At 50.9% G+C, this 27,019-nt stretch overlaps 1 protein-coding gene across 2 annotated transcripts; it reads right to left on the bottom strand.

The window, feature by feature from the left end:
• Positions 1-102: 102 nt before the first annotated feature.
• PITRM1 (pitrilysin metallopeptidase 1) lies at positions 103-26,139 on the bottom strand. Of its 2 annotated transcripts, none has more exons than XM_061436522.1 (27): positions 26,032-26,139; positions 24,035-24,137; positions 20,362-20,468; positions 20,037-20,188; positions 19,480-19,594; positions 19,305-19,401; positions 18,538-18,698; positions 16,545-16,671; positions 16,218-16,306; positions 15,601-15,729; positions 14,918-15,031; positions 14,662-14,758; positions 13,739-13,873; positions 12,333-12,471; positions 6,598-6,714; positions 5,508-5,640; positions 4,673-4,793; positions 4,497-4,573; positions 4,117-4,282; positions 3,755-3,855; positions 3,101-3,221; positions 2,849-2,905; positions 2,292-2,404; positions 1,592-1,717; positions 748-893; positions 453-555; positions 103-373 (listed from the first exon to the last, which is right to left on the bottom strand). In XM_061436522.1, the coding sequence occupies exons 1-27, from the start codon at positions 26,082-26,084 to the stop codon at positions 274-276; spliced, it is 3,099 nt and encodes a 1,032-aa protein (XP_061292506.1). In that variant the 5' UTR covers positions 26,085-26,139; the 3' UTR covers positions 103-273. The 2 variants fall into 2 exon arrangements, with proteins under 2 accessions (XP_061292506.1, XP_061292507.1); XM_061436523.1 differs by having other exon boundaries at positions 24,035-24,134; positions 26,032-26,131.
• Between the last annotated feature and the right edge of the window lie 880 nt (positions 26,140-27,019).

Here is a 27,019-nt window from a genome sequence, read left to right as displayed (position 1 = left end):
TTGGTCATCACTATTTCCTTCTTCAAGACAGAAGAGTGTTCATCTGACTTGCCAGGCAAGACCTCATGCAAAATTCTAAGAATGATATCAAATGATATCGTGTATATACGATCATATGTATTTGATATACAGATAACATATACAGATGATCAAGAGTTTTGTTAAAAAAAAATAACTTAAAAGGTGAGGAAAGCAAGGCACTCGGCGTCAGGAGGCAGGGTCACCGCTGTCTTATGACCACGACGGGTCCTTGGTGATGCTCGCATCGTCTAGTCACCGCTGTCTTATGACCCATGACGGGTCCTTGGCGATGCTCGCATTGTCTGGTCCGAGCAGGGCCACGCCGTGTGTGCTTCTCCTGGCGCCCAAGTACCTGGAGGCAGGGGGGCAGCGGTCACTCAGGTGCCATGGGGTCACAGGGACTGGACACTAAGCACCCGGCTTCCACTCACCTGTTGCTCACGTCAACCAGGTCTTCGTGGCAGACGGCGAAGAGCTGCTCACGGTGTACCTGCTTCATCTCATCCGAGAGGCCGTACAGGAAGTGGTCCAGGCCTGAGAGTGAGCGCAGGGGATGGGATGGGGTGGTTGTCGGGACACGCAGCCACCCCCGGCCTTCAAGCCCCGCTTCCACCACAGGTCTCAGCACTGCCCCTCATGCCCACTCCTCCTGACTCGGCTGAGATGTTGTCTCGGGAGGACGAGCTCGGGCACCGTGGCTTTAGGTGTGTCTGCTACACCACACACCTTTATCTGAAGGTGCCACCGGAGCATCCACAGCAGAGAAGACTGAGAGCTTTGCCTCGTCGATGTCCTGCTGGGTGAACCTCCCAGCCTTGGCCCAGTCGATGGCCTTCATGAAGGACTGCAGTGTTTCCGTGGAACGTGGATCCCTGGAGACCAAAGGGTCAGACACTGACGTTTATCAATAAGGAACAACCAAGTATGACACAGTTTGTCCACACTTTGGGGTCATCAGCGGCTGTTTTCACACGGTACAGACACCCCAGTGCTCTGGACACTGACGAGTGGCCGCACAAGCCACCAACACTGCCCCTGGTGAGCCAGCTTGTCCACCCCACTAACTACACCTCTGCCACCAGGACAGGCACTGGCCAGAGGAAACAGAAGACACACGTGAGATGCCCCAGATGCAACAATGGCCCCTGCTGAGGCCGATCTCCTGCATCTTCCCTGAGCACAGAATCCTCCAAGGTCCTCACTCACACAGGCACGTGTCCCCAGGGCATCTGTGAAAAACGCTTGGTTTCTGTCCTGGAGACCCACGGCCCCCGCACGACTACAACCACGTCCAGCCCGTGAGGAGCAGAGGGAAGCCCCTCCTTCCCTGGGGTGTCAGTCCTGCCCTTGGGCAGTGGGGCCGCAGGACAGAGATGTGAGCAGGCAGGACAGTCTGTGGCCCCGCGGACCCAGCCCGGCCCCGAGAGTTTCCAGGTCGTCTCCCACGTACCCTGGTCACCAACCCCAGAGCTGTTTCAGGTCCAGGGTTCCCAGGATTGTCTGTTCCCACGGTTGGTGTGGTGAGAACAGGGGAACGTCTTTCTGAAGTGTGCAGTGCGCTCAGACCCACCTGTACGAGTATAGTGTGAACATCCCGCCGTAGCTGAGCCGGGCGCCTCCGCCATAAGCACCACCTTTTTCTCGAATTTCCGTGTGTAAGAATTTAGCAGTCATCAACCGTGCCAGGATCTTGAGGCTGAAAAGATAAAAAGATGCACATTAACAACAGCACGGCTGGCAGAGCAGGACTGAACATAACACAGCGTGATCCACGAGGGCAAGAAAAATGCGAGCAAGGTGAGGCCTGGGTGACGGGAGCGATAGGGGCGGGCCTACTCCCTCCTGCCCTGCCGCAGCACTCGGGCGTCTTAGGGGAGTGGCCTCCACTGTGAGCACGTCCCTCCCTTAGAAAACATGCTCCAACAGGGAAAGTCTACCAGGCCCCTGCGTCCCCATGACGTCCACCATGAGCAATGACAGCGTGCTGCCCCGCCCTGGGTCTTCTCTATGGCAGGGGGGGCATGTGGAGGTTGAGCCTGAGCTGGGAGAGGTGGCGGCCCGCACAGGGCTCTGCTCCCTGGCAGGGATGGGGGTGTGGAGAGGGGGAGACCCGTCCACACGTCTTTTTTCAGGAACTTTTACTTGTGTGACGTACGGGAAGTTAAGTCCTCACACCCAGGGAAGGTGGTCCCTGTCTGTTTCTAAACCCACATCTTGCTACTCAGCAGAGCCATACGCAGTCCTGCTCCTGAGGGCCCAGCCCCATGCACCTGGCGTGGTCCGGGGCTGTATACGGGGCAGTCCTGATGCACTCGGCAACGTAGTTCACGGGGAACGGAAGCAGGAAGTGCGTCTTCATCTGGCAGGGCTCAAAGGTGGGGTCCTGGGGCAGAGGCCAGGTGGTGTCAGCGCCACGTGGCCAGGACCCTCGAGGACCCAGAGCCCTGACTGTGATGCCCTGGTCGGCAGCAGCAACCCCGTCCACACACAACAGCATTGGCAAGCTCGCCCCACACGACCTCCGCAGGGTGGAGGTGACACATCCCAGCCCGCCCAGAGACCTTGGCTCACCTCACCCCACTCCCTCCCAGGGCCCTGAACATGTGGCCTCGTCTGGTCACTTTCCTGGGATAAGCGCCTTTGCCTTTCCTAGGATCATCGGGGGTGGGGTGGGGGTGGGAGGTGAAGTGATCCCGGTACAGCAGTGATGTTTGAACAGAGGTGGACTGAACACGAGGCATCCACAGACAGCACCTGGTGGCCTCAGACACAGGCTGGCCGTGGAAGGGGCGGCGAAGTGGGCAGGGTGCAAGAGGAAGGGACTCACCGTCACCAGCCTCCTTATGACCGGGCAGCTCCCGCTGGATGCCTTGGGTGCAGGTTTCTGGAAGTGAAATGTTTCACAGAGAAATGAGTAAACCCTGAAACGCACGTGATGGGTCAGGTACATTCCGGAAACAGCCTGGATGCTGAGGGTTCAGGCAGTATAGGCTCTGTGGCCTGAGTATTCTTCCATCGTGAAGCTTGGGGAGCAGAAGTCCCCTCGTCCTTGGGCCCCAGGGCGGGCCCCCAGCCTCACCTCCACCACGTGTGGGCACATGGGCCTCTGCTCCTTCTCAGTCCGGCTGAGGCTCCTCAGGAAGGCCTCCACCGCGCCCTCCACCTGCGACATCTGTTGGGCAGTCGCATTCACAGAACATCTGTTTAAAACAGTGTGTGCACGGAACCATTACTGTGAAAAGATTACTGAAGTGTAAAAACATGTACATGTAAATGTACAAACAAAAGCTGAGTAAACAAAAAGCCAAACATCACAGCTGTCTTCTTTCGCCGCATGCTTTCTGGGTACAAAAAAGCCTGACCCTGCTCTCGGCTGGCTCAGAGCTCTGTGTCCCTGAGGACGAGGAGGTGCAACCTGCCCACAGTGCCTTCGGGGCCATGGTCTCAGAACACACACTGTCCAGAGGAAGATAAACCTTCATTCGAGTAGCACTGTTAAGTAGTCAGAGGGTGGTGGTAGTTCTCCACCCTCTCAGAAAATGTTTCTTTGTGGTTCCTCCAACCTCCACTGAATCAGACACTATCATAAAAAAGCATCTGACAAACACTGAGAAGACCTGGGCTCTTCTCTGCATGCCGTGGCTGCTCCCAAGCGCTCCCTCTGAAAAGCCTCTCCACACCACTCTCAGCAACATGAAGGTTAAGTGCAGCTGGGAGGCCAGCGTGGCCCTACCTCAGGCTGTCACAGCTCAGCAGGTGTTTCCAGATGCGCAGGAGCTTCCCCAGGACGGGTTGCAGGTCAGTCATCTCCGCAATTCTCTTCATCAGCAGCACCTGAGTCAGAGAGCCCACAGGGAGAGCCTGGACCAGACGTCCTGACACAGGGACACGGGTGTGTGGGTATGTATGGTTCTGTGCACGCATGGGATTCGCACTTGCCCAGCTGTGGGCAAGGGAGCTGAGGGAAGGGAGCTGTGGACTTGAGAAAATAAGGTGAGAGAGAACATTCCCCCCACCCTCCCCCTGAAACCTGGCCAGTTCATGTTGGCCAATCTGTTAAGAGCCCTGGAGAGCCAGCCAGCCTGAGCACCTCACCTGGTCCATCCCCCCAAAGGTCTCCTGCAGGTCCCCCGCAGGTGCCAGCGTCCTGCCCGCTCTGATGGACGCATAGAGGTGGCCTGAGTCGGGGACCCCATTGGATAGCTCCTGGGCGGCCATCTTCACCAGCACACGGAAGTGCTCCTCCTCCTCAAAGCGGGGGCTGCAGTGGAGAAAGCCGTGATGAGCCCCCCGGGACACAGCCATGCCCCCTTCCCCAGTGGGAAACCTGCAGAGGGCAAGTTCTCAGGGGAGGGAAATGTCGAGACTCGACCAAGGGACCGCAGGACCAGGCCTGCAACCAATCACAACAGGGCAAGGTGCTCACAGGACTGGGTCTCCGGTGTGTCTGGGATCATGTCTTGGCAAATACTTACTTATTCAGTACCTCACTCCACAGATGCATCATGTCTGCTAGGTTTCTATCGAGGCAGAAAGAGGAGAACAGCACACCCTAAACCAGGAGGGAAGAAAGAATTCTGACCTTCTGAAAAAGAAAAAAAGACACGGGGAAAACCAACCCCCACCAGCCTGCACCCGAGGAAATGGTCACCTGCTCGTAGGTGTTGAGGTGTGAGTCGTCGGGGAGCACCTGGGGGGCGGCAGCCAGGCCACCTGTCTTCAGCTCCACCTGCTGGGCCAGCTCCCGGTAGTCGAGGCTGCCACAGCCCAGCCTGTGCAAAGAGAGCACGGAGTCACAGGGCGGAGGGTCCTCTGGGGAGGGAGTCCCCTGACTGGGCCCCCCGCCCACCAGAAGCTGGGTTCCCCCACCCCAAGCTTTGTAGCCCATCAGGTACAGGCAGTCTCGGGGTGGGGGACCTGAAAAACAAGCTTTTCTGCACTCTCAAGAAGTCACTTCAACATGGATGACACCTTGGGAGGGAATACCCTCATCGCTGCCCCGAGTGCAATATTAACTAACTGTCCCAAATAAAAGAATAACTAACTGAAGCCAAGGAGACGACCGGGCTCTCCTGGAACCCTCTGCCGTGGAAGGCAGGCAGCGGGAGCCATACTAATGAAGGGTGGGGAGCAGTGGTCAGGTTCTGTGGGTAACCTCAGGCCTACATGTCATGTTTAAAGCTCAAAGCCTCTGAGAGGAATTATCCTCTTCATCATCTTAAAAAGAACCTAGTCAAGATAGCTGTGTATTACGTTCACAGTTTATAAATGTGTTTTAATGTACTACATTAGTACGACGTCCAGGAGGAAAATTCTCAACAAATACACCACCCACCTTTCTGTAACAGCACTGTGAGATTTGGAAAGTAAAACCGCTCACTGACAAGTGACACTGACGCACTGAAACAGGACACAGTGAACGCCCCCGAGCAACCAGGGAAGACGCGCGGGCTCTAGAGGCGCGCGTCCGCCCCACGCAGCCTTACTTGGTGAGGACGCTGCAGAAGAGCGGCACGTAGGGCCGCAGCTCCTCGGGCAGGGCGTTGAGGCTGGAGAAGGCTCTGAAGTAGACCACGCCGTTGGTGGGCTGCGCGCAGTACTGGACTGGCGTGTCCCTGGCTGCGGGAACAAGGGTACTTCTTCACATTCTTACCAGCAAAGTTTTACCCATGTAACCACCATGTAATATCTGTAAAACACTAAAGCTTTTCAAGGATAGAATTTTAAATTTTATGTTAGCAAAAAAACGCTATTCATTCGCCATACATCATCAGACAACCTTCCTTGCTGTACTTTTGTTACGGCAAAACCCGCAAGTCTTGAGTTGCTCTGTGAGGAACAAGAGCAGAGCAGGGACACTCTTGGGGTGTCTGACCACCTGCAGTCCAGCACCACCGCCCGCACTCCAATCCTGGGCGTGGGGGGACGCTGCGGCCCCTCCCACAACACACCCCACATGCCACTCACCCCCAGCCCCTCGGGCACTACCCTGTGTTCTCATTTTCACATCCCGAGCGCAGTGCCTGACCTGCAGCGGAGCTGAGCACCACTGACTATGAATCACAGCACTGACTCAATGACCTTCACTGATAAACCAGACCTGAGGGGGCGCTGACCCGGCTTCCCAGAAGCCTGGGCCAGAGGAGGGGCTTTGCCGACACTCACACACGAGTAACAACAGACACATCATGAGTCGGGGGTGCTCACGCACAGCCAGAACCCTGACTAGACATGGGCACCATGAAGGCCAGCGCTGGGGTCAGACCTGCTTGGGCAGGAGGGGCTATCACGTCACGGCCACGGGGAGCAGCATCAGCACCACGGGCGAGGGTCCTGTGTCCAGGGGAAGCGAGCAACAGGGAGCAGCAGCGACCCCTCTGCATCCCGTAAGGCAACACCCAGCGCTGTGGGCCTCCGGACCCCACGCCCTTGAGAGCCATGTGTACACACACAGTGGAACCCAGAAGCAGGGCGCTCAGCACTGCCGGACCCAGGACTAGAAACGGGGGCTCAAACGTCCTCTGAGGACATCCACCGGTGACTCTCCTCCCAGGGACACCGGTACCCGCCACTGACCTGCCTGCAGCACCTCCAGCTCCGTGACTGGGATGCGGGGCTCGATGTCTGACACCCTGAGCGCTGGCAGACACGATGCGTCTGGAGGTCGACTCTGCTGAGCCTGCAGTTCCAAACCTATGGGGGGCAGGGGCGGCAGTGAGCATCCAGGCCGGCCCTTAGAAGGCCCTGCTCAGCCCCTCTCCTGTCCCTTAGTTTCTGTAGCCTCCCCTGGGCACAGGGAGCCCCGAAACGCTGGGGTCGGAGGTTGCCAGAACCAGAGAAGGCAGCACAGTAAGCACCCAGCAGCAGTCGTCTCCCCAGCTCATCCTCAGTGATTTCAGAGGACAGGTTTGCTGGGGGAGAGGAGTCTGTGCAAGCAGTTCCCACCCTCGCTTTATACCACAGACTGAGCTTGTGGGCTGGAGTGAACTAACTCTGTACTCATTTACTTATACTTCATTTTCACTCATCTTGGCAATATGCTGTGTGATCACATAAAGTTCACAAATAAAGAAATGGGTGAACACACTTTCAGGGGCTGATCCTACATTGATGTGATGGAGGGGTGACGGGGGATGGACGGACACCCTCTCCTCGAGTTCCTGCTCAGACCAGGCAGCCCGTGGGGACGAAGTGTTACAGGCTGAAGTCCTGTCAGCCTGAGTCACCTCACCCCCACCCTGAGTCTCCAGCACCGGGTTCCCCACCTGGCCCCACGCAGGCCCAGGGAGCCAGCTCCACATACTTCTTGGAGCCCCGACACCTTCAAGGCCCCCGCCCGGCTGTTTCCCCCCAGTCAAGTGGAGCACCCCAACCGCTGCGCCTCAGACATGTCCTCACGTCCTGAGAAAGCCCCCTAGTGCCCTCTGTCCTGGCGAGCACGGAGCAGAAGCCGCAGGCACCTGCTCCACCACGGGCCCCGGCGGCCCAGCCACGCCCCTGCACACGGCACACACGACACGGGCCCCGAACCGGAAGACTGACTTTCCCAACAAACTAACTCCCATTCCCACTTCTCACTGGTGCTCATCTGCAGACTGGACCCCGATTCACAGATTCTTTGCACTGAGTCCACACTCAAGTGACTTGTAACATGTGACCTGAGTCCATACTTACTGACCCTGACGCAATGGTAAACGCACTAGGCTGTGTCCTATGTCTCCAGACCACTCTGCCGTGATCTTGTAACCAGGGCCGCCATCCCTCCACAGGCAGGCGTGGGCTGGAACATATGAGTTTTCTTAACACAAGACACCTCCACGGCCAGGCCAGGCACCTGATAACTCAGGGAACACACGACTCTGTGCTTGGTTGTAGAATTACCTTCTGTGCCACAAACAGCTTGGAAAATGGATGGACCACATCAAACAACATGAAGAGGCTGCCTACACAGCAGGAAAGTGTTTGCAAATCTAACGTTACTGGTAAGATATCCAAAACAGCCGAAGAACTCAGTAGCAAAAACCATCCAAGTAAAAAATGGGCTGAGGACTGAACAGGCATTTTTCCAAAGACAAAGATGGCCAACAGGTGTAGGAAAAGGCGCCCAAAACCACTCACCAGGGAACACCTATCAAACCACACGAGCCATCACCTCACAGCTGTCAGAAGGGCAGACAAGGGATGCGGCAACTGCTGGCGAGTCTGGAGGAAAGGTACCCTTGTGCACGGTGCATGGAAATGGGACCTGGTGCAGCCACCACGGGAAGCAGTGTGGTGGCTCCTCAAAGTAGTGAAACCAGAACCACCATACGGCCCAGCAACCCTGCTCCTGGTTATCTATCTGAAGAAAATAAAACACTAACTGCAAAGGAGACACAGCCGCAACGTCCATGGCAGCACCACACTGTTTACAATAGTCAGGATGTGCAAACGACAACCTAAGCGCCCACCGATGATGAATGGGTAAAAGTGCCCACACACACACAACCACACCGCTCCACACACCCCAGAATACCACACTCAGTCATGAGACAGGAGGAAAAATTGCCATTTGCAACAATGTGGATGAAGCTTGAGGGTTACACTCAGTGAAATAAGTCAGAGAAATATCTATAATCTCACTGATATGGGGAATCTAAACAATAAAAACACAAAAAAGCAAGCTCATATAAACAGAGAACAGACTGTGGCTGTTGGGTGGGTGGTGGGAGAAATGGATGAAAGGGGTCAGAGCTATAAGCCTGCAGCTCTAAGTTCTAGGCACATCATGCATGGCATGGTTACTGAAGCTAATTATACTGAACTTAGATTTGAAAATTACTAAGGGAATTTAAAAGTTCTCATCACAAGACAAAAAATTCTAGGCATGATGATAGAGGTTACCATGTGTCTGTTACTGTGCCCACAATAAAAGACAAAAACGGCAAAGAACTAGTAGAAGCAGAAGAGATCAAGAAGAGATGGCAACAAAACACAGAAGACCTATACAAAAAAAGATCTTCATGACCCGGATGACCATAATGGTGTGATTACTCATCCAGAGCCAGACATCCTGGACTGCGAAGTCAAGTGGGCCTTAGGAAGCATCACTACGAACAAAGCTACTGGAGGTGATGGAATTCCAGCTGAGCCATTTCAAATCCTGAAAGATGATGCTTATGAAAGTGCTGCACTCATATGCCAGCAAATTTAGAAAACCCAGCAGTGGCCACAGGACTGGAAAAGGTCAATCTTCAACCCAGTTACCAAGAAGGGTAGTACTGAAGAATGTTCCAACTACTGGACAATTGCACTCACTTCCCACGCTAGTAAAGTTATGCTCAAAATCCTTCAAGCTAGGCTTCAGCACTACGTGAACCGAGAACTTTCAGATGCTCAAGCTAGTTCAGAAAAGGCAGAGGAACAAGAGATCAAATTGCTAGCATTCGCTGGATCACAGAGAAACCAAGGGAATTCCAGAAAAACATCTACTTCTGTTTCATTGAGGGGTAGCTTTGACTCCTTTTATCCATTTCTCCCACCATCCACCCATCCACAGCCTTTGATTCTGTGTATCATAACAAAGTGGAAAACTCTTAAAGAGATATGAATACTAGACCACCTCACCTGTCTCCTAAGAAACCTGTATGCAGGTCAAGAAGCAACAGTTAGAACCTTATATGGAACAAATTACTGATTCAAAATTGAGAAACAAGCATAAAGCTGTATATTGTCACCCTGTTTATTTAACTTCTATGCAGGATACTGCATTTTAAATGCCAGACTGGATAAGGCACAAGCTGGAATGAAGATTGCTTGGAGAAATATCAACAATCTCAGATATGCAGATGATACCACTTTACTGGCAGAAAGAGAAGAGGAGCTAAAGAGCCTCTTGATTGAGGGTGCAAGAGCAGAGTGGAAAAGCTGCCTTAAAACTCAATATTAAAAAAAAAGCTAAGATCATGGCATCTGGTCCCATCACTTCACAGCAAATAGAAGGGGGAAAGGTGGAAACAGTGACAGATTTCCTCTTCTTGGGCTCCAAAATCACTGTGGATGGTGACTGCAGCCAAGAAATTAGAATAGGATTGCTTCTTGGAAAGAAAACTATGATGAACCTAGACAGTGTATTAAAAAGCTAAAACATCACTATGCCAACAAAGGTCCATATAGTCAAAGCTACGGTCTTTCCAGTAGTCACATATGGATGTGAGAGTTGAACCATAAAGAAGGCTGAGCCCTGAAGAATTGATGCTTTTAAACTGTGGTGTTGGAAAAGACTCTTGAGAGTCCCTTGGACTGCAAGGAGATCCAACCAGTCAATCCTAAAGGAAATCAGTCCTGAATATTCATTGGAAAGACTGATGCTGAAGCTGAAGCTCCAACAGTTTGGTCTCCTGATGTAGAGAGCCAACTCACTGGAAAACACCCTGATACTGGGAAACACTGAAGGCAGAAGAGGGCGGCAGAAGATGAGATGGTTGGATGGCATCACCAATTCAACGAACATGAACTTGGGCAACTCCGGGAGATGGTGAGGGACAGGGAAGCCTGGTGTGCTGCAGTTTATGGGCTTGCAAAGAGCTGGCGACGACTGAGCGACTGAACAATGACAATAGAGATTAACTGGACAAACTGTGGTAATCATCTCACAATATATAAATACATCAAATCATGTTATACATCTGGAACTAATATGATGTTATGCCAGCTACTCCTCAATTAAAAAAAAAAAAATTAAGAGGCTTTCCTGGTGGCTCAGCAGTAAAGAATCCACCTGCCAATGCAGAAGACACAGGTTTGATCCCTGATGAGGGAAGATCCCACATGCCACAGAGCAACTGAGCCTGTGCTCCAACACCTGAGGGCCACAATGACTAAGTCCACGTGCCCCAGAGCCCACGCTCTGCGACAGAAGACGCCACCACAGTGAGAAGTCTGAGCACAACTAGAGAGCAGCCCCTGCTCGCTGCAACTGGAGAAAAGCCCTTGCAGCAACAAAGACCCAGCACGGTCAGAAATAAATAAAATTATTTTAAAAAATAATAAACTTATGGTTACCAAAGGGCAAAGGGAGGTGGGGAGGGATAAATTAGGAGATTGGAATCAACATATACACACTACTGAAGTGCATAACCAACAAGGACCTACTGTAATAGCACAGAGAACTATATTCAATAGTCTGTGATAAACTACAATGGAAAAGAATCTGAAAAAGGAACGGAACCACTCTGCTGTACACCAGAAACTAATACAACATTGTAAATCAACTATACTTCATTTACACTTTAATTAAGAACAAATTTATGGAAGAGCTTAAAGTAACTCTCTGCATATGTAAAGAATTCAGAGATTAAACAGGTTACACATTGACATTAACTCTGTCTTTACAAAGTCAAATCACCTCAAACTCAGTATGATCAAGTCACACTAGAGTCAGCTCCACCTGCTGACATGCCTGATAAATCCTTCGTGTAATCCCAGCCAACTTTTCAGGGGTGGGGGGCGGGTGGATGTGTATGTGTTCCTGTGTACTGTGTACATATGTAAACGTCATACGCTACAACCTGCAACTGCTGTATAGAACCCAGTGGCTCTGACAAATGCACAGCGTGAGCAGCACACCACCATCGACAGCGGGTGCCACCACCCCAGAAGGCAGCCCCACCCGCTCTGGCCTCACGGCCTGTGAGACTCACAGATCCTGCGTGTCCAGTGTTCTGGCCCTTGTTATAGCTGAGCAGAATCCCACCGTGTGGACACCTCAGTTACCTCTCTGTGTGGACACATGTGGGGCATGTCAAGTCCCGTGTGGACAGACACTTTCACTTCTCTTGGGTGAACGCTCAGGAGTAGGACCGCTGGGCTTTATAGGCAGTGCAGTTTTCCACGTAAGAAACCACAGACCTGTTTCTGTGTTCACAGTGCCTGCACCACAGGCACCCGTGGGGGCTCTGTGAAGAATGCGAGGCTTGCATCCCCCCGAGACCTGCCACCCCTGAACCCACAGCGCACTCCATCCCCAAGACCCGTCTGCAGTCAGCTACAGACTGCCACGCAGCACGCACCCAGTGGCCTATACAGCCTCGGTAAGGAGGCGTCTGCGAAGTGCGTAAATGCATAAACCCTGTGAAGCCACCTCTCTCCCAGAATTCCTGCCTCTCCTGCTGAATCACAGGGTGTAGTTTCTGAGGAGAAGGTCAGTCTTGCTGGGGTTAACACAGAACCCTGCAGGCAGCCGGCAGAGACCTACTGGCTGAAACCAGCCGCCTCCTTACGCTGGAAGCTCGGTGGGACTGGGTGATGGGGAGGCAGCTGCCAGACCTGACCTTTCTCATAGATCTGCTGCTTCTCTTCCGGGGAAAGAGAAGTGACCTTTTGCTGCAGTTTTTCTGTTTCCATCTGTGCTTGCTTCTCGGAATACTTGTCGTCTGGTTTCATGGATAAAGTCAGCTTGTGCCGATTATTCTGCAACAACCAGAGCAAGAGAAAAGTCAATTAAAAACACGGTCTTATGGAATCCAGCATTGAGCCGGCCTCCAGCAGGGTGCACTTAGCCCCACAGTTCCGTTTTCCCATTTCTCACGGTGATGACAACAGAACTTGCCCCACGAGGCTGTGCATGCAGAGCCTGGGAGCCACAAACAATCCTTGAGGCCACCTGCTCTGCAGGGACCATGTCGTCCATACGCTGTTACCATCTGGAGCACAGTCACTGTAGTTCCTACGTCTTAACCACAAACGCGTCGACATTCAACAGTGCCTTTACACCTTGGTTGTACAAAGAAACCACCTGCACCTTTTAATACCATAATAAACCTTTGGCTTTAGTCTAAGTTGAAGATAACAGAATAAAATAATTTTTTACCAAGTCTTCATCGTACTACTAACTTCTCAAACCAAAACTAAACTCTCCACTCAGTATTTTATAAACCATGAGGACAATATAGATGCTGATCTAACATAACTTAGGTGACACTGGGCCCCTTGACTTAATGCAGCCACTAGACACACACCCACAGAAAGCTCGTGTGACACCACAGAGCGGGAGGACCACAGCACATCAAGCACCGTGTACAGAATGGCTTGTGATTAGAGATGCAGGACAAACGGCCACAGCAGGTGCCCCACCCCCAGTGCGGGTGCCCAGGACCACGACCCCACTTACCACGGGACAGTCCTCCCCACCCCCACCCACCCAGGGCAACGGGGGAGATGACATTCCCCTCCATCAGTGACGGTCCAGCAGGAAACACACACAAAGCACAAAAGCCCACAAGTCTGTGGAGACAAATGAGTACCAAAGAGTCCTTGGTAAAAACAACCAGAACATTCACACACTTGGGCAACTCGTCTCATGTTCTCTACAATCTATTAGCAAAACAGAACAAAAATATAGGGCGACCCCCTGGGGTCCAGATTGAATCCCTGGTCTGGGAGCCAAGATCCCGCAAGCCAAGAAGCGCCCTCCTCACCAAAGCAATACATGCAGATGCTCCGTTAAACAGCTCCCCCCATACACACACTCATACACAAAAACCCACCTGCATGAATATCTGGAAAACAGAATCTTTAAAGCTAATATGACCATTTACATTTTTAATCAACAATTAAAAAATTAAATCTCATATTGTCAAAACTCGACTTACACAATGCAGAGAATATTCCTAATGTTCCCTTCATTATTATAAAACTCAACTTCAAAATTACAGACATATATTCTCAACTTTCTTACCTTAAAATACTGTTTTACTTTTTCTTGCAAAAACCTTGGATTTTCCTCCAGGCACTTTCGGAACTGAGCCACCTGACTTCCGAGCTTCAGGAGCTCTACGGGGTCCCCGTCGTGGTTCCAGCAGGAAGCAATGTACTATTGAGGGGGCAGGTAGGAGAGTCACAACAAGCCACCGTAACCTGCAAACCCTGTGTCTGCCCAGCAAACGTCCAAGCCTGCCTTTGTATCAGGACTCAGCTTCTAGACTTAAAAATACCACAGACAACTGCTCATGAAGAAAATTAAATCATTTTTTTTTGGCTAGAAGAACTAAACTCGTGATTTTTTCCCCCTAACAAAGTAGAAAGCACAGATTTAAAAATTACTTTTTGGAAAATATAACTATGAAGTCATGCTAAATCCCTATCCATTTAAAGCACTCTCTAAATCTATTAAAAAATAAGATATCAGAAAGCTAATGAAGTAAGCAAATAAAAACAGGAACGATGTATTACAAAATTAAATTAACAGTAATTTTATATCAGATCCAAACACCATAACTTCCCCAGTTCAAATGAAAGGTGCTGTGAATGACAATCTGTATTTTCAAGAACCACTAACTGGGCTTCCCTGGTGATGCAGCAGATAAGAATCTGCCTGCCAGTGCAAGAGACACAGGTTTGATCCCCGATCCGGGAGGATCCCACATGCCGTGAAGCAACTAAGCCTGAGTCTGACAATTACTGAGCCACACGCTGCAGCTACTGAAGCCCAAACACCTAGAGCCCATGCTCTGCAATAAGAGAAGCTACCACAATGAGAAGCCTGCACATCACAACTAGAGAAAAGCCCACACGGCAATGAAGACCCAGCACAGCCAAAAATAAATTTTAAAAAACCACGAACTAACAAAAAAAGAGACTGAGGAGTTTAAAAACACGCACAGATGTCAGGGTGAGTCCAAAGCTGACGGACTGGTGCTTCATCTGTATTTCAATTTTATGAAGTAATGCTTCAATGCGATCCTCTTCAAATCCTTTCCTACAGAAACATCAAGAACTCAGATGCTGAAAAATCCATATGTCTGAACAACAAGGCCACAAAGGTGATATTCAAACAGCTGCCATGAAGGAGTGCGTGTGATGTGAACCTGTGTTCGGGAATGAGGACCCAGCCCAGCCCTGCGGACGCCACACGTACTCGATGACGTCATCTAGCGTCCGGTCCACGATGTCCCGGACTGTCTGGACGTCCTTCTCTGCAATGCCCTGCAGGCCCACGCTGAAGTAGGCCTCCCGAGTGCAGCCATTGTACCTGGTATGAAAGCAGGTGACACGTCAGAATCTGCACGCCCCTCCATCGCTGGTTGAGAACACTCTTCACTGAGATCAGAGCGCCTACAGGACTCAGCCAGGAGAAGCCAGGAGGGCAGATCCTCAGGTACCCGCTGCTCAGATACGATGGCTCACACTCACATCCTTTTAGTTTTTCCAAAATCCACCACAATTAAAATTCCAGAGCAAAACAAATCTAGAGAGTTTTACCAAATGCTATGATTTCAAAGGACTTCTAATGGCCTCACTTTTCAAGCAAGCAGCAACATGCCACTCTTGGAAGAGTTACCTTGTTGGGTTTTTCTTGTCAATTGCCCACTACAGAGGACATCCACAGCTTGTGCTGGAAGCACAGCTGGGGCAGGAAGAGGGCCCTCCCCTAACCACAGGGTATGGAGCCGCCTACACCACTGACCCCTCCTCCATACCCCAAGAGCGGCTAGTAACCCCTGCCCTGCAGTGACCAGCCCAGAATGTGTCCAGACAGTATCAGGTGTCAGAAGTGCCCCTCACCGCGGAGTAACGATCTGATCTGACAGTGACACGCACCCAACGTCAGGAGAGAAGTCGGTGCCAAGTCCAGATTCAATGAGGGCTTTGTAGAAGGGGGCGTTGGGGCCACTGATCAGGAGTGAAGACAGAAGGCTCAGCGTGAAGGCTTCAAACGTGTCAGTTATTCTTCATTTATAAAGGCGGGGGAAGAGAGGGAAATGGTTGGCCCATGGAAATGTTTTCAAAACTATCAAAACCAAAATAAACACTTTTATTTTCCAAAGCAGCTGAAATTCTACTAGAAATTCCTCCATTTCAACCTCTATTTTAATAGTTACATGGGCAAAAGAGCATTCCTTGACTTGCCGAACTCTTGCACTGTGGGACCTTGGGGGTCTCACGCCACGAGCAGACAGTGACAGTGCGGCAGGACCCTCCCTGCCCACACGCCTCGTGCCAGGCCGCTGGGGTCAGTCTTGAGAGCAAAGGTTCTCAAGGTCAGAGTTCACAGGGCTCTTTTCACATGCAGAGGCACTGTGACCCCAATACCAAACCATTCCGATGCTGTTAGACACCCCACATCTAATAATACCACTGGAGGCCCAAATCCCCCCATGCACGTGCTCCTAGGGGCGCTCCCCACAGGGTGGGCCGTGTGAGTCTCACACACTCACTCTGGCAGGAGAAAGCTGACACTGATGGTCGTCTGCCCCAAGGGGCCCTCAGCCAGCGAGTCCGGGGCACACGTGATCTGGAACTCCCTCTGCAAGGGCACAGGCGTGCATCAGCAGGTGCAGATGGGCAAGGGCACTAACGTGAAGGACATTCCCCGTGCTTCTTGTCAGGGCAACTGTGCTTTTGCACAGACCGCCGCTCTTCCGGCTGGAGAACCCTCACACCCATGGCACGCCCACAGCACTGGAAACACTAGGAACACGCACCCCACCTGCATGTCACATGCTCACAGGCCTGCTGACCTGTGGCTTGGACCCAGCTCTTACCGGCTCATCCCAGGGCTTCTGGGCTGGCACTGACGTCCGTGGCTCAATTCTCTGAAATTTACTCAGGGCCTCTTCGTGAATTTGCTTCAGATGCTGCTCCAGTGGAAAGTTACCATAAGTGAAGAACCTGAAGTTTGAGAGAGCACCTTAGTCTACATCAGGCTTTGTCTGAACCAGAGGGTGTCCAGGATCTAAGGGCCAGAACACGCCAGTCCCCAGGCTGACGTCAACTTCACACAGAACACCTGTTTCACTTAATTTAACCACAACACTGAATAGAGAGGCTTCTGCTCTTTTCTCAAGATGTGGTTCAAACAAAGCACAGATTGTACAAAAAGAATTAAATAAAATCTGGCAAAAACTGCTCTTCATTTTGAATTTACTATAAATGTGTTATAAAAAACAAATAAACTACACATTAAAATATTTAAAACCTAAGCTACAGCACCACAATAATCCATCTAAGACTAACAACAAAATTTAAAACGTCACAAACATCAAATCTGGGTCACAAATCTCAGCTCGCCCATGTTTTTAGGACAACACATTACTTACGGGGGTAAAGAGCATAGTGCAGACCTCATCTTTCTAGCAGAATGCAGTGTCTGAGCTATGATTAAGGGCCTGGGAGCTAGTATCCTACAGATCCCGTCAGCCTCCCACTCAGAGCTTAGACAGTGCAAAGCCGGCAGTGAGGAGCACCTGGCTGTGCCCACTGGTCCCCGCACGCCCGACTGGTTCAGCCCCAGGACCCCTGGAGGAATGACCACGGGTCTAGAGCAGGAGGAGGCCTGCCTCTGGGGCCAGGGCAGAAATCAGAAGTCACCAAAGATGTCAAGGATAACTATCAAGGAACTTCCTTAGGCCACCGTGGGGACAATGTGAGCACTAAAAAGTTTTAAAATTTCATCTGGTGATCACATGGTCTTAAATATATACACATATGAAAATATTTCCATGAGGTCATTATGGTCCATGAGGGGGCACCGTCCCACCAGAAAGGGTGCTTAAGGGACACAGCAAGGAAAGGCTGCCTGTGGGCCTCGACTTATCAAACATCTCAGGGACAACTGGAAATCAATCTCGGTCAAGGCATAGGTGGTTTTATTCAATCATTTATTCTGTTAAATGTGAAAACGGTGTTATCTCACATAAGAGAACATCCTTGTAAACATCTATGTGTATCCGTGTATGTCTATACATGTATACATGTCTGTGTGTATCTCTATACATGTCTAGTTGCCTGTTTCTACAAGTATCTACTTGTCTATGTGTGTCTACCTGTGTCTATGTACACACCCAGAGGACGGAGCTACAGGCTGAGCACATGGGGTTCACTGATCTACTCCCTACACTCTCCTGGATGATTAGGAGTTTTCATAATTAAATTTTTAAAATTTTACAGCTAAAATAGTTTTGCAAATGACTTTACATGACTGCTTAAAGTATCTGTAAACTACTGTTGTTTAGTCACTAAGTCATGTCTCTTCGCAACCCCATGGACTGTAGCCTGCCAGGCTCCTCTATCCATGGGATTTCCCAAGAAAGCATACTGGAGTGGGTTGCCATTTCCTTGTTCAGGGGATCTTCCTGACCCAGGGAACAAACCTACATCTCCCACCCTGCAGGTGGATTCTTTACCACTGAGCCACCAGAGAAGTCCTTGCAAACTGTCAGCGTTTTACTATTAATCATACTTGAAACAAGCAATTGATCAGAGGTTGAATGACACAGCTGCCTCTCTGGGGGCACCTCTCCAGGACTGCGTCAGCCCTGAGAGGAGGACCACAACCTCCTGTTATACCATCAGCCTGAGGCTGAGCTGCAGAGGCAGCAGGCAGGGGCCTCGCCTTGTGGGTCTGAGGGCACGTCCACGCACAGCAGGCTCCCGTCCACTGCCCGTGGTCGTGAAGCAAGCCTCCCAAGCCCAACTCAAGAGAAGCAGGACACTGGGGGAAAGCAACCCGGCACCAGGCTTCCCAGGCAGCGTCACCTGGCGTTGCTGGGGTGGTAGTGCATGGCGTGGAACCGTCTGAGCTGCTCCCACGTGAGGTCGGGGATGCACAGGGGGTCCCCTCCGGAGACCACCGAGTACGTGTGGTCAGGAAGCAGGCGATTCTGAAGGTGCTGTGAGAATATCCTCTCATTATCTGTCTTCAAGTAAAAATACACATGTATGTGAAAACCAGCACACACACTGTTCACACAATTCAACAAAGTAGCCGCATCCTGGGAGTCCCCCTGCTGACACCCCCAAGTACCCACCCAGATGCTCCTTTCAGCCATGAAATGCTAATTAAGACGTGTACATTGTTTTTTTAGACATGGTGCCACTGCACACTTGAACTCCAGAGTAGTGTCGGGAAACAAAAACTCCCTATGATCTGCTTTCCTGCAACATTCACTGCGTGTGGTCATCTTTACCATAACTTGAGAGACACTGTATCTGTGAACCCCACCCTACACCAGGGCAGGAAAGAGCAGAAAACCAAGGTCTCAGGATTGTCAGGAACACGGTTTTCATCTGGCCGAGCCCCAAAGACCAGAGGTCACTGTGATCCCCACACCCCCGCTGAGAATTGCCATCTAGCTCATTGCCCAGCGGTGCCAGCTCACTGCACTGCCCACGCTAACGCAGATTCTCACAGTGAGGATATTAAGTGACATAACAAGATGGCAGCCATCTGCAAAGACTGTTTGTACTCCAACATTTTATACAGTAGGATAATTTAACACAGCATGAGCAAGGGAAACACTCACAAATGCTCCCTTCATTTCATTGAAGACGACACCTTTAAAGACCAAAGGCGTCTGGGGGTCATTCGGGTCCTCGTGTTCCAGTCGCCATCCTTCCTGCCTGAAGAGTGACAGATGATTACATGGTAACAGTGACTCTATCGCTGAACTAAAGATCAATGAACCAATTGCTACATACCAGAAGTCCAGTTCCCGCAAGCATGGAAAAAAGGCTGCGTCCAAATACACGGACAGGAGGTTCTGGAAGTCCTTGGGGTTTTGTGTGGAAAACGGGTACAGGGTGTAATCACTAGCTAGACACAAAGAAGAGCAGGGTTTTAAACACAGCGGTTCCCCCAGGTTCACGCCAGCAATGTCTGTTTCAGCCTCACAACAGGTCCACACTGTCAGGGACACAGAGACAGCAGCACCCGCTGGGGGACGGGGGGTGGGATTGCCCACAGGGTGCCTGCCACCAGCCCATACCCACTGCTTCCTGCAGCCACAACCCAGACACCAGCCCTGCTAACCGACCTTTACAGCATTATTTCCCAAAGAAAACAGTGGTCACCTTTCCCAGAAAATTCAGGTGCATTTTCTCTAAAATTCCAGGTTTTATAATCAACCCCAGTGTGGTTTTCCTAAGGGATTATGCAATAAACGGCCTCCAGACAGAGATTGGGAACTCAACCCCAGCCTCCAGGCTGCCACCCCCTCATCGGAATCCAGGCAGCCCTGGCCGGGCCCACGTCTCACCTGTGAAGGCATTCATGAATGTGGACAGCGACCGGTTCAGCATCTTGAAGAAGGGGTCTCGGCAGGGGTACCTCTGAGAGCCGCACAGGACCGTGTGCTCCAGGATGTGGGGGGCACCGCTGCTGTCGGTGGGGGTGGTGCGGAACTGCACGCTGGGGACATAGCCGCACAGTCAGAGCCCCTTGGGGTAAGGGCCAGCCGCGTCCCCGCCACACCCACGGGAGCCGGGGGAGAGACTCCCCTCCCCCGATTCCTGCTGAACCACTGCAGGTGTGGCAGACGCCCCTGCAGGGAATCAGACCCTGAGCCCAGAACACAGACACACCTGAACAAGTTGTTTCCGTCCTCGCGGGCCAGGTGCAAGTACTGTGCTCCCGTGTCGTCATGGCTGAGCTTCACAGCTGTCAGCGACAGCTCGGGGACAGGCGTCACCTGAACCAATGAGGAAATGGGGGCACTCGACTCGGTTGGAAAGGCATGCAGCATAGGGACGCTGCGTCTGTGGGACCCGGTGGACCTGGCAGGAAACTCCAAGTCGAGTCCACGGACCAAGAAGGCAAGACCTGGGGCTGATGACAGCACCATGGTTCCCCCTGAGCGCCCACTGTCTGCTAGCATCTCCTGAGTGTGCCACAGGTGACTCCAGGAGGGAGGCATCCCACCCCACTTAAAGATGAAAACTGAGCCTGGGGCTGACAGTACAATTTGCCAAGATCACAGAGCCTAGAGTCAGACCCCTTGTGTAGCACCAGGCTGCCCTGGAAGAGAGTGGACTCACCTGGAACGCTCCACAATGAAGAAGAGCCCCGCTCAATACAAATAGAGAAAGCCCACACAAAGCAGACTCAGGACAGTCAAATAAATGAAAAGAACTATTCTATTATTTAAAAACAGCAAACTCTTGCTCACCCCCTGGGGGAGGTCTTGTCTGTGAGCACTGAGTAACTTCCACTGTCCTTGGTACTGAAGCAACTGCGTCAAGGCCCCACCCATAACCTCAGCACCTTGTCACCATGACCACCACGGGGTGTGACAGGGACCTGTCTTTACTGATGCAACTTCCTAGCAGGGCAGAGGTGAAAGTTCTGCTGTCCTCAGCCTGCTCTGGGGGCCCTGCTACAAAAACTATGTGCTCCAAGTGGCCTACTGATGCCCACGTAAGTTACAGCAATGAAACTGTTTACACCTGGGAATTCACAACTGTACTTCTGTCAGATGTGATCAATGTATTAGGTTGGTGCAAAAATAATCGCGGTTTTGCAATGTTGAACTTCGCCACTTGTTATTAGAACACATTCTTAAATGCGATTATGTCATACATCATTTTAATGTGCATTTCTTGCTTCATGTTTTTTGCTAATGACTTATTACTTACTGCGTACTTTATATTTAGACTATGCAAATGATGTTAGACAAAAAGCAGATCTGAGCGATTTTCTTATTCAAGTTCAAAACAGGCATAAAGCAGCTGAGACAACTCACAACATCAACAACGCATTTGGCCCAGGAACCGGTAGTGAATGTACACAGTGCAGTGGAGGCTGAAGAAGTTTTGCAAAGGAGATGAGAGCCTTGAAGATGAGGAGCACAGTGGCCGGTCACTGGAAGTTGACAATGACCAACTGAGAGCAATCACCAAAGTTGATCCTTTTACAACTACACAAGAAGTTGCCAAAGAACTCAACGTTGACCTTTCTATAGTCATTATGCATTTGAAGTAAATTGGAAAGGTGAAAAGCCTTGATAAGTGGGTGCCTCATGAGCTGACTGCAAATAAAAAAAAAAAAATCCTTGTTTTGAAGTGTCATCTTCTCTTGGTCCACACAACAACGACAAATCATTTCTCAATCAGATTGAGACACGTGACGAAAAGTGGATTTTATACGACAACCAGTTCAGTGGTTGGATGGAGAAGAAACTCCAAAGCACTTTCCAAAGCCAACCCTGCACCAAAAAAGGTCATGGTCATTGTGTGGTGGTCTGCTGTGCGTCTGACCCACTATAGCTTTCTGAATCCCAGAGAAATCATCACATCTGAGAAGCAAGCTCAGCAAATCAATGAGATGCACTGAAAACTGCAAGCCTGCAGCAGGCAGTGGTCAACAGAAAGCCCAAGTCTTCTCCGTGACAATGCCCGACCGCAAGCTGCACAATCAATGCTTCAAAAGTTGAACGCACTGGGCTACAAAGTTCTGCCTCGTCTGTCATACTCACCTGACCTCTCGCCAACCGATAACCACTTCTTCAAGCATCGAGACAAATCTTTTGCAAGGAAAATGCTTCCACAACCAACAGGATGCAGAAAATGCTTCCCAAGAGTTCACTGAATCCTGAAGCACGGATTTTTATGTGACAGGAATAAACAAACTTATGTCTTGTTGGCAAAAAAGTGTTTATTGTAATTGTTCCGATTTTAATACATAAAGATGTATTTGAGCCTCGTTATAATGATTTAAATTTCATGGTCCCAAACCGCAATTATGTTTGCACCAACCTAATATTTAAAACCAGTCTGCCTCTGGACTTCCCTAGTGGTCCTGTGGTTTAGAACCCGCCTGCCAAGAAAGGGGACATGGGTTCAATCCCTGGTCCGGGAAGATTCCACAGGGCAACTAAGGGCACGTGATACAACTACTGAAGCCTGTGCGCTAAAGCCTGGAAGCCACAACCACTGAATCCGAGTGCTGCAACTACTGAAGCCCTTGTGCCCTGAGCCCATCCTCCGCAACAAGAGAAGCCACCAAAATAAGAAGCCTGCACATTTCAACTAGAGTAGCCCATGCTCGCCACAACTAGAGAAAGCCCAAGCATGTGTGCTAAGTCGCTTCAGTCGCATCTGACTTTTTGCAACTCCATGAACTGCAGCCTGCCAGGCTCCCTGTCCATGGGATTCTCCAGGCAAGAATACTGGAGTGGGTTGCCGTGCCCTCCTCCAGGGGATCTTACTGACCCAGGGATTGAACTGGTGTCTCTTAACTCTAACCTGCATTGGCAGACAGGTTCTTTATCACTAGCGCCACCTGAGAAAGCCCATACACAGCAACAAAAATCCAGTGCAGCCAAAAATAAGTTAATTAAAAGTAAAAATAAAACCAGTTTACCTCACAAACAGCTCTCACAGTAATTGTTTCTCAAAAAGGACCATGGTTTATTATAAACTAAGTTTCCACAAAACTTGAAACATACAGGAAAAGAATCATGCCTCTGAAAAAGGTATTATTAACCAGAACTATACAGAAATCCCAAGTCTCTTGAGACTTCTTTAGGGGCCCCACAACCATGAACCCTTTTAAGTGGTTCGGAGACCCTGCGCTGAATACCCCCTGCCCCTGTTCCTGGAGACAGATGGTGGCTCTCCTTTACTTCTCCACAAATCCATCCCTACCCTGCCTGTGCCCAGCAGACCCTCCTGTGTCTTCCTGTTGCAAACCCGAGTCCTTCTGACTGTGAGGTGCCTGCCTCTGTTTTTATTAGTGTAAAGTACAGTGTGAAACCAACATCCAGTGGACTATGTCATGTACATCGCTGTCAATTATAGCATTAAAGAAAAAAAAAGTTTAAGCCAAACAAAACAAGATATTTTAACATAAACTAAGTACCTATAAGCCCACACAATCTCTTTTCTATAATCCTGAAACCCAAATGGCTCAAAACCAGGAAGATTTTGCCCAACTTTGGAGCAAACTTGGTTGATGGTAGGAACTTCACCTGAGTAGATGTGGGGCCTTCAGTCTTCAACACAGGTCATCAGCAATGCAGAAACAAAACCGTGTTTATTTGCTCCCTAAGCTCGGCAAAGAAGTGAGGCCTCAGGCACTCAGGGAAGGGGTCAGGGGGTCTGCTTTCATCTGAGAGTCAGGAAACCCTTTCACTTGCAAAGTCTGCTCCTTTAAGCACCTGCTGTGAAACTGAAGGAAGCGGGGCTGGGGACACAGATGATCAAGCCCACCCCCCACATCTCTGCTCTGAGCTGACACCGGAGGCACCCCCAGGCCCACCTGGTTGACGGTGAAGCCGTGGATCCTCTCTCCAATGCGGTACTGCAGCGCTCGCTCACAGGCCTTGGTGCTCCCCCATCTCCAAGCTCCGAGGTGGGCACTGCTACATTTAAGAAAAGGAGTCAGATGATCTGCTGGAAGACTGGCTAACATAATTCAGCAACATAACAAAAACACTGCCATGTGACAAAGAGTTCTAAGAAAAATGAAAACCTGCATCTTCTAAACGCATTTCAGAAAATCGGTTTCCATTGAAGTCCTTTCAATTGTATTTCAACTCACCTAAGCCTCATAATATCAAACACTTAACATTGAAAACCTTTTATTTCTACATGTCCATAAATAACTGTAATACAATCATGTCACCAATTTCCCTTGATTCTGGGGAAAAAATACAATTCTCATGTCAAGATCACGGTATTCCAATGAGCTCAGACTACAATAAAGTTTCATTCCACACCTGCCAAATTAGTGAGAATTAACAATCTAGTGTTGTCAGGGTCTCACATGGCCTCTGGGTGTGCACACTGAAGGGAGACTTCAGAACAGCCCTGTCCTTATTAGATAAGCAGTTCATTCCCCTCAACGTATGTGCCCGTGACCTGCACTCATTCCCTGGTGCACAAACACACAACAACGTGCACACCATTCCCAAGGGCCCCAAACCCAGCAGCCCAAATGTCCAGTAACAGAGAACAGATAAACTCAACTATTCAGTTGACAAACTTAGCCCTAAGAATGAATGGACAACTACATGTATCAAAGATGTGGGCACATGAAGCAAAGAAAAAAAGGTGCCATCTAACCAGGTAATACCGTAGTGTAAGACTATACAAGGATGGTAAAAATTCAGAGGAAAGCAAAATTATTTTTGTAAACTAGAAGAGCAATTTCATTTGAGAGAGAGGGAGAGTTATCATGGGTAAAGGGTAAGCTTAACCTGGGTAACAGGGACACAATTTGTAGTATTTTCTACATTAATATTAAATCTCACAAAAATATGCTTTATAGAAAGTACGGGCTGAAAACACTTGACTCATTCAACATCATGCAATAGTATTCTATAAACAACCAACATTTCCGTTCTGGATTAGCCAATTCTAGAATTATGGGATAGAAGATTTTAACCCAAATACCCAATAAAGACAGCCCAACGACAGACACCCCCGTTTCCTCCCCTGAGCTAACAGCAGCTAAACTTCACCATAAACTAATTCTCTGAATCAGCATGAAGCTAAACAACTTATGTTTCTTTAGAAAGTAAAAAGTTACATTTTACAAAGTCAAAATGAATGATGCTGATTCAGTCTGAAACTAAATGCTTTCTTTTCCCATAAATCCACTCATTAAACACGAAGTTGGAGGCTCAGACAGGGAAGAATTCATCTGCCAATGCAGAAGACCCGGGTTCGATCCCTGGGTCAAGAAGATCCCCTGGAGGAGGGCATGGCAACCCACCCCAGTGTTCTCGCCTGGAGAATCCCGTGGACAGAGGAGCCCGGCGGGCTGCGGTTCAGGGGTCGCGAAGAGTCGGACACGCCCGAGCGATCAGCCCTCCACCCCGGAGGCCCCACTCTCCAGGCCGCAGAGGCGCTCAAGCCCCCCGCCCACAACCGCGGGGAAAAGAGCAAACGCCTATGGAGAGCCCTGCCCGCCGCCCCCTAGTGTCGCTCATGTCAGCCCACTTCAGGGGTTCTCCGCCTCGGAGGCCCGACCACCGGTCCGTGCTGGGTCCTGGCCGGCTTCACCCTGCCTTCGCTGGCAGCAGCTCCCCAGCCTCGGTAACCGGGACAGGCTCCCTCTCTCCGGGATAAAGGCCACCGCGGGGCCCGCTCTGCCGTTCTCGCACCGCGGCCTGCGAGGGCGCCCCGGCTGCGGGCCAGGCTCTCGCAGCCGGAGCCCAGCGATAGGGGTCCCGGGTCGGGGAGCCACGCCGCCCCACCCCCTCCCCGCGTCACCGTCCGCTCGCTCCCTTGCCCCCAGCCCCGCCCCCTCACCCGCCGCTCAGCCTCCGGAGCACGCCCCGCGCCCGCCAGCCGCCGCGCCACATGCCGCCAGACTAGCTCGTCGCCGGCGTGACCCCGTGCAACCCGACGTACGCCGTGGGGCGGGATCAGCCAGCCGCCTCTCAATTGGCCAGCGCCCGGAGCTACGGTCTCTCCGATAGGCTGGCGGGAAGGGGGTGGGGCCTGGTAGGGGAGAGAAGGGCTGAGCGCGGGAGGGGTGGGCTTACCCCGAGCCTGGTGACTTGCCTGGTTCTCAGGCCACAGGTAACCCCGGTCTCTGTGACAGACGTTTGGGCTCCGGCACTCTACCAGCTCAGGCGTCCATCAGCAGCTCTAGGGCAGTGGACCGAGTAGGGCTTCACCTGTCGGGTGCCTTAGCCCTGGGGTGTGTGGCTTCGTGGATGGGGTCCGAGGCATTGCCTGCTTTCCAGGGCCAGGATTCCGTGATGTCACGCTTTTAGGAATGGTCCCAACAAGAATGTCCCCAGCCAGAATGGATGCATATATATGTATGGCTGAGTCCCTCTGCTGTCCACCTGAAACCTATCACAGCATTGTTAATCAGTACCAATATAAAATTGTTTTTCAGTCGCTCAGTTGTGTCCAACTGTTTGCAACGCCATGGACTGCAGCATGCCAGATGCCAGGCTTCCCTGTCCTTCACCATCTTCCAGAGCTTGCTCAAATTCACGTCCATTGAGTTGGTGATGCCATCAAACCATCTTATCCTCTGTCATTCCCTTCTCCTCTTGCCCTCAAACTTTCCCAGCATCAGGGTCTTTTCCAGTGAGTTGGCTCTTTGCATCAGGAGGCTGAACTATTGAAGCTTCAGCTTCAGCACCAGTCCTTCCAATGAATATTCAGAACTGATTTCCTTTAGGATGGACTGGTTGGATCTCTTTGCAGTCCATGGGACTCTCAAGAGTCTGCTCCAACACCGCAGTTCAAAAGAATCAGTTATTCAGTGCTCAGCTTTCTT

Source organism: Bos javanicus, chromosome 13 (genome assembly GCF_032452875.1).
Source record: "Bos javanicus breed banteng chromosome 13, ARS-OSU_banteng_1.0, whole genome shotgun sequence".
NCBI classification, from domain to species: domain Eukaryota; kingdom Metazoa; phylum Chordata; class Mammalia; order Artiodactyla; family Bovidae; genus Bos; species Bos javanicus.
Note: the sequence above shows the minus strand (reverse complement) of the source record. Positions and strands in the feature narration are given on the sequence as shown.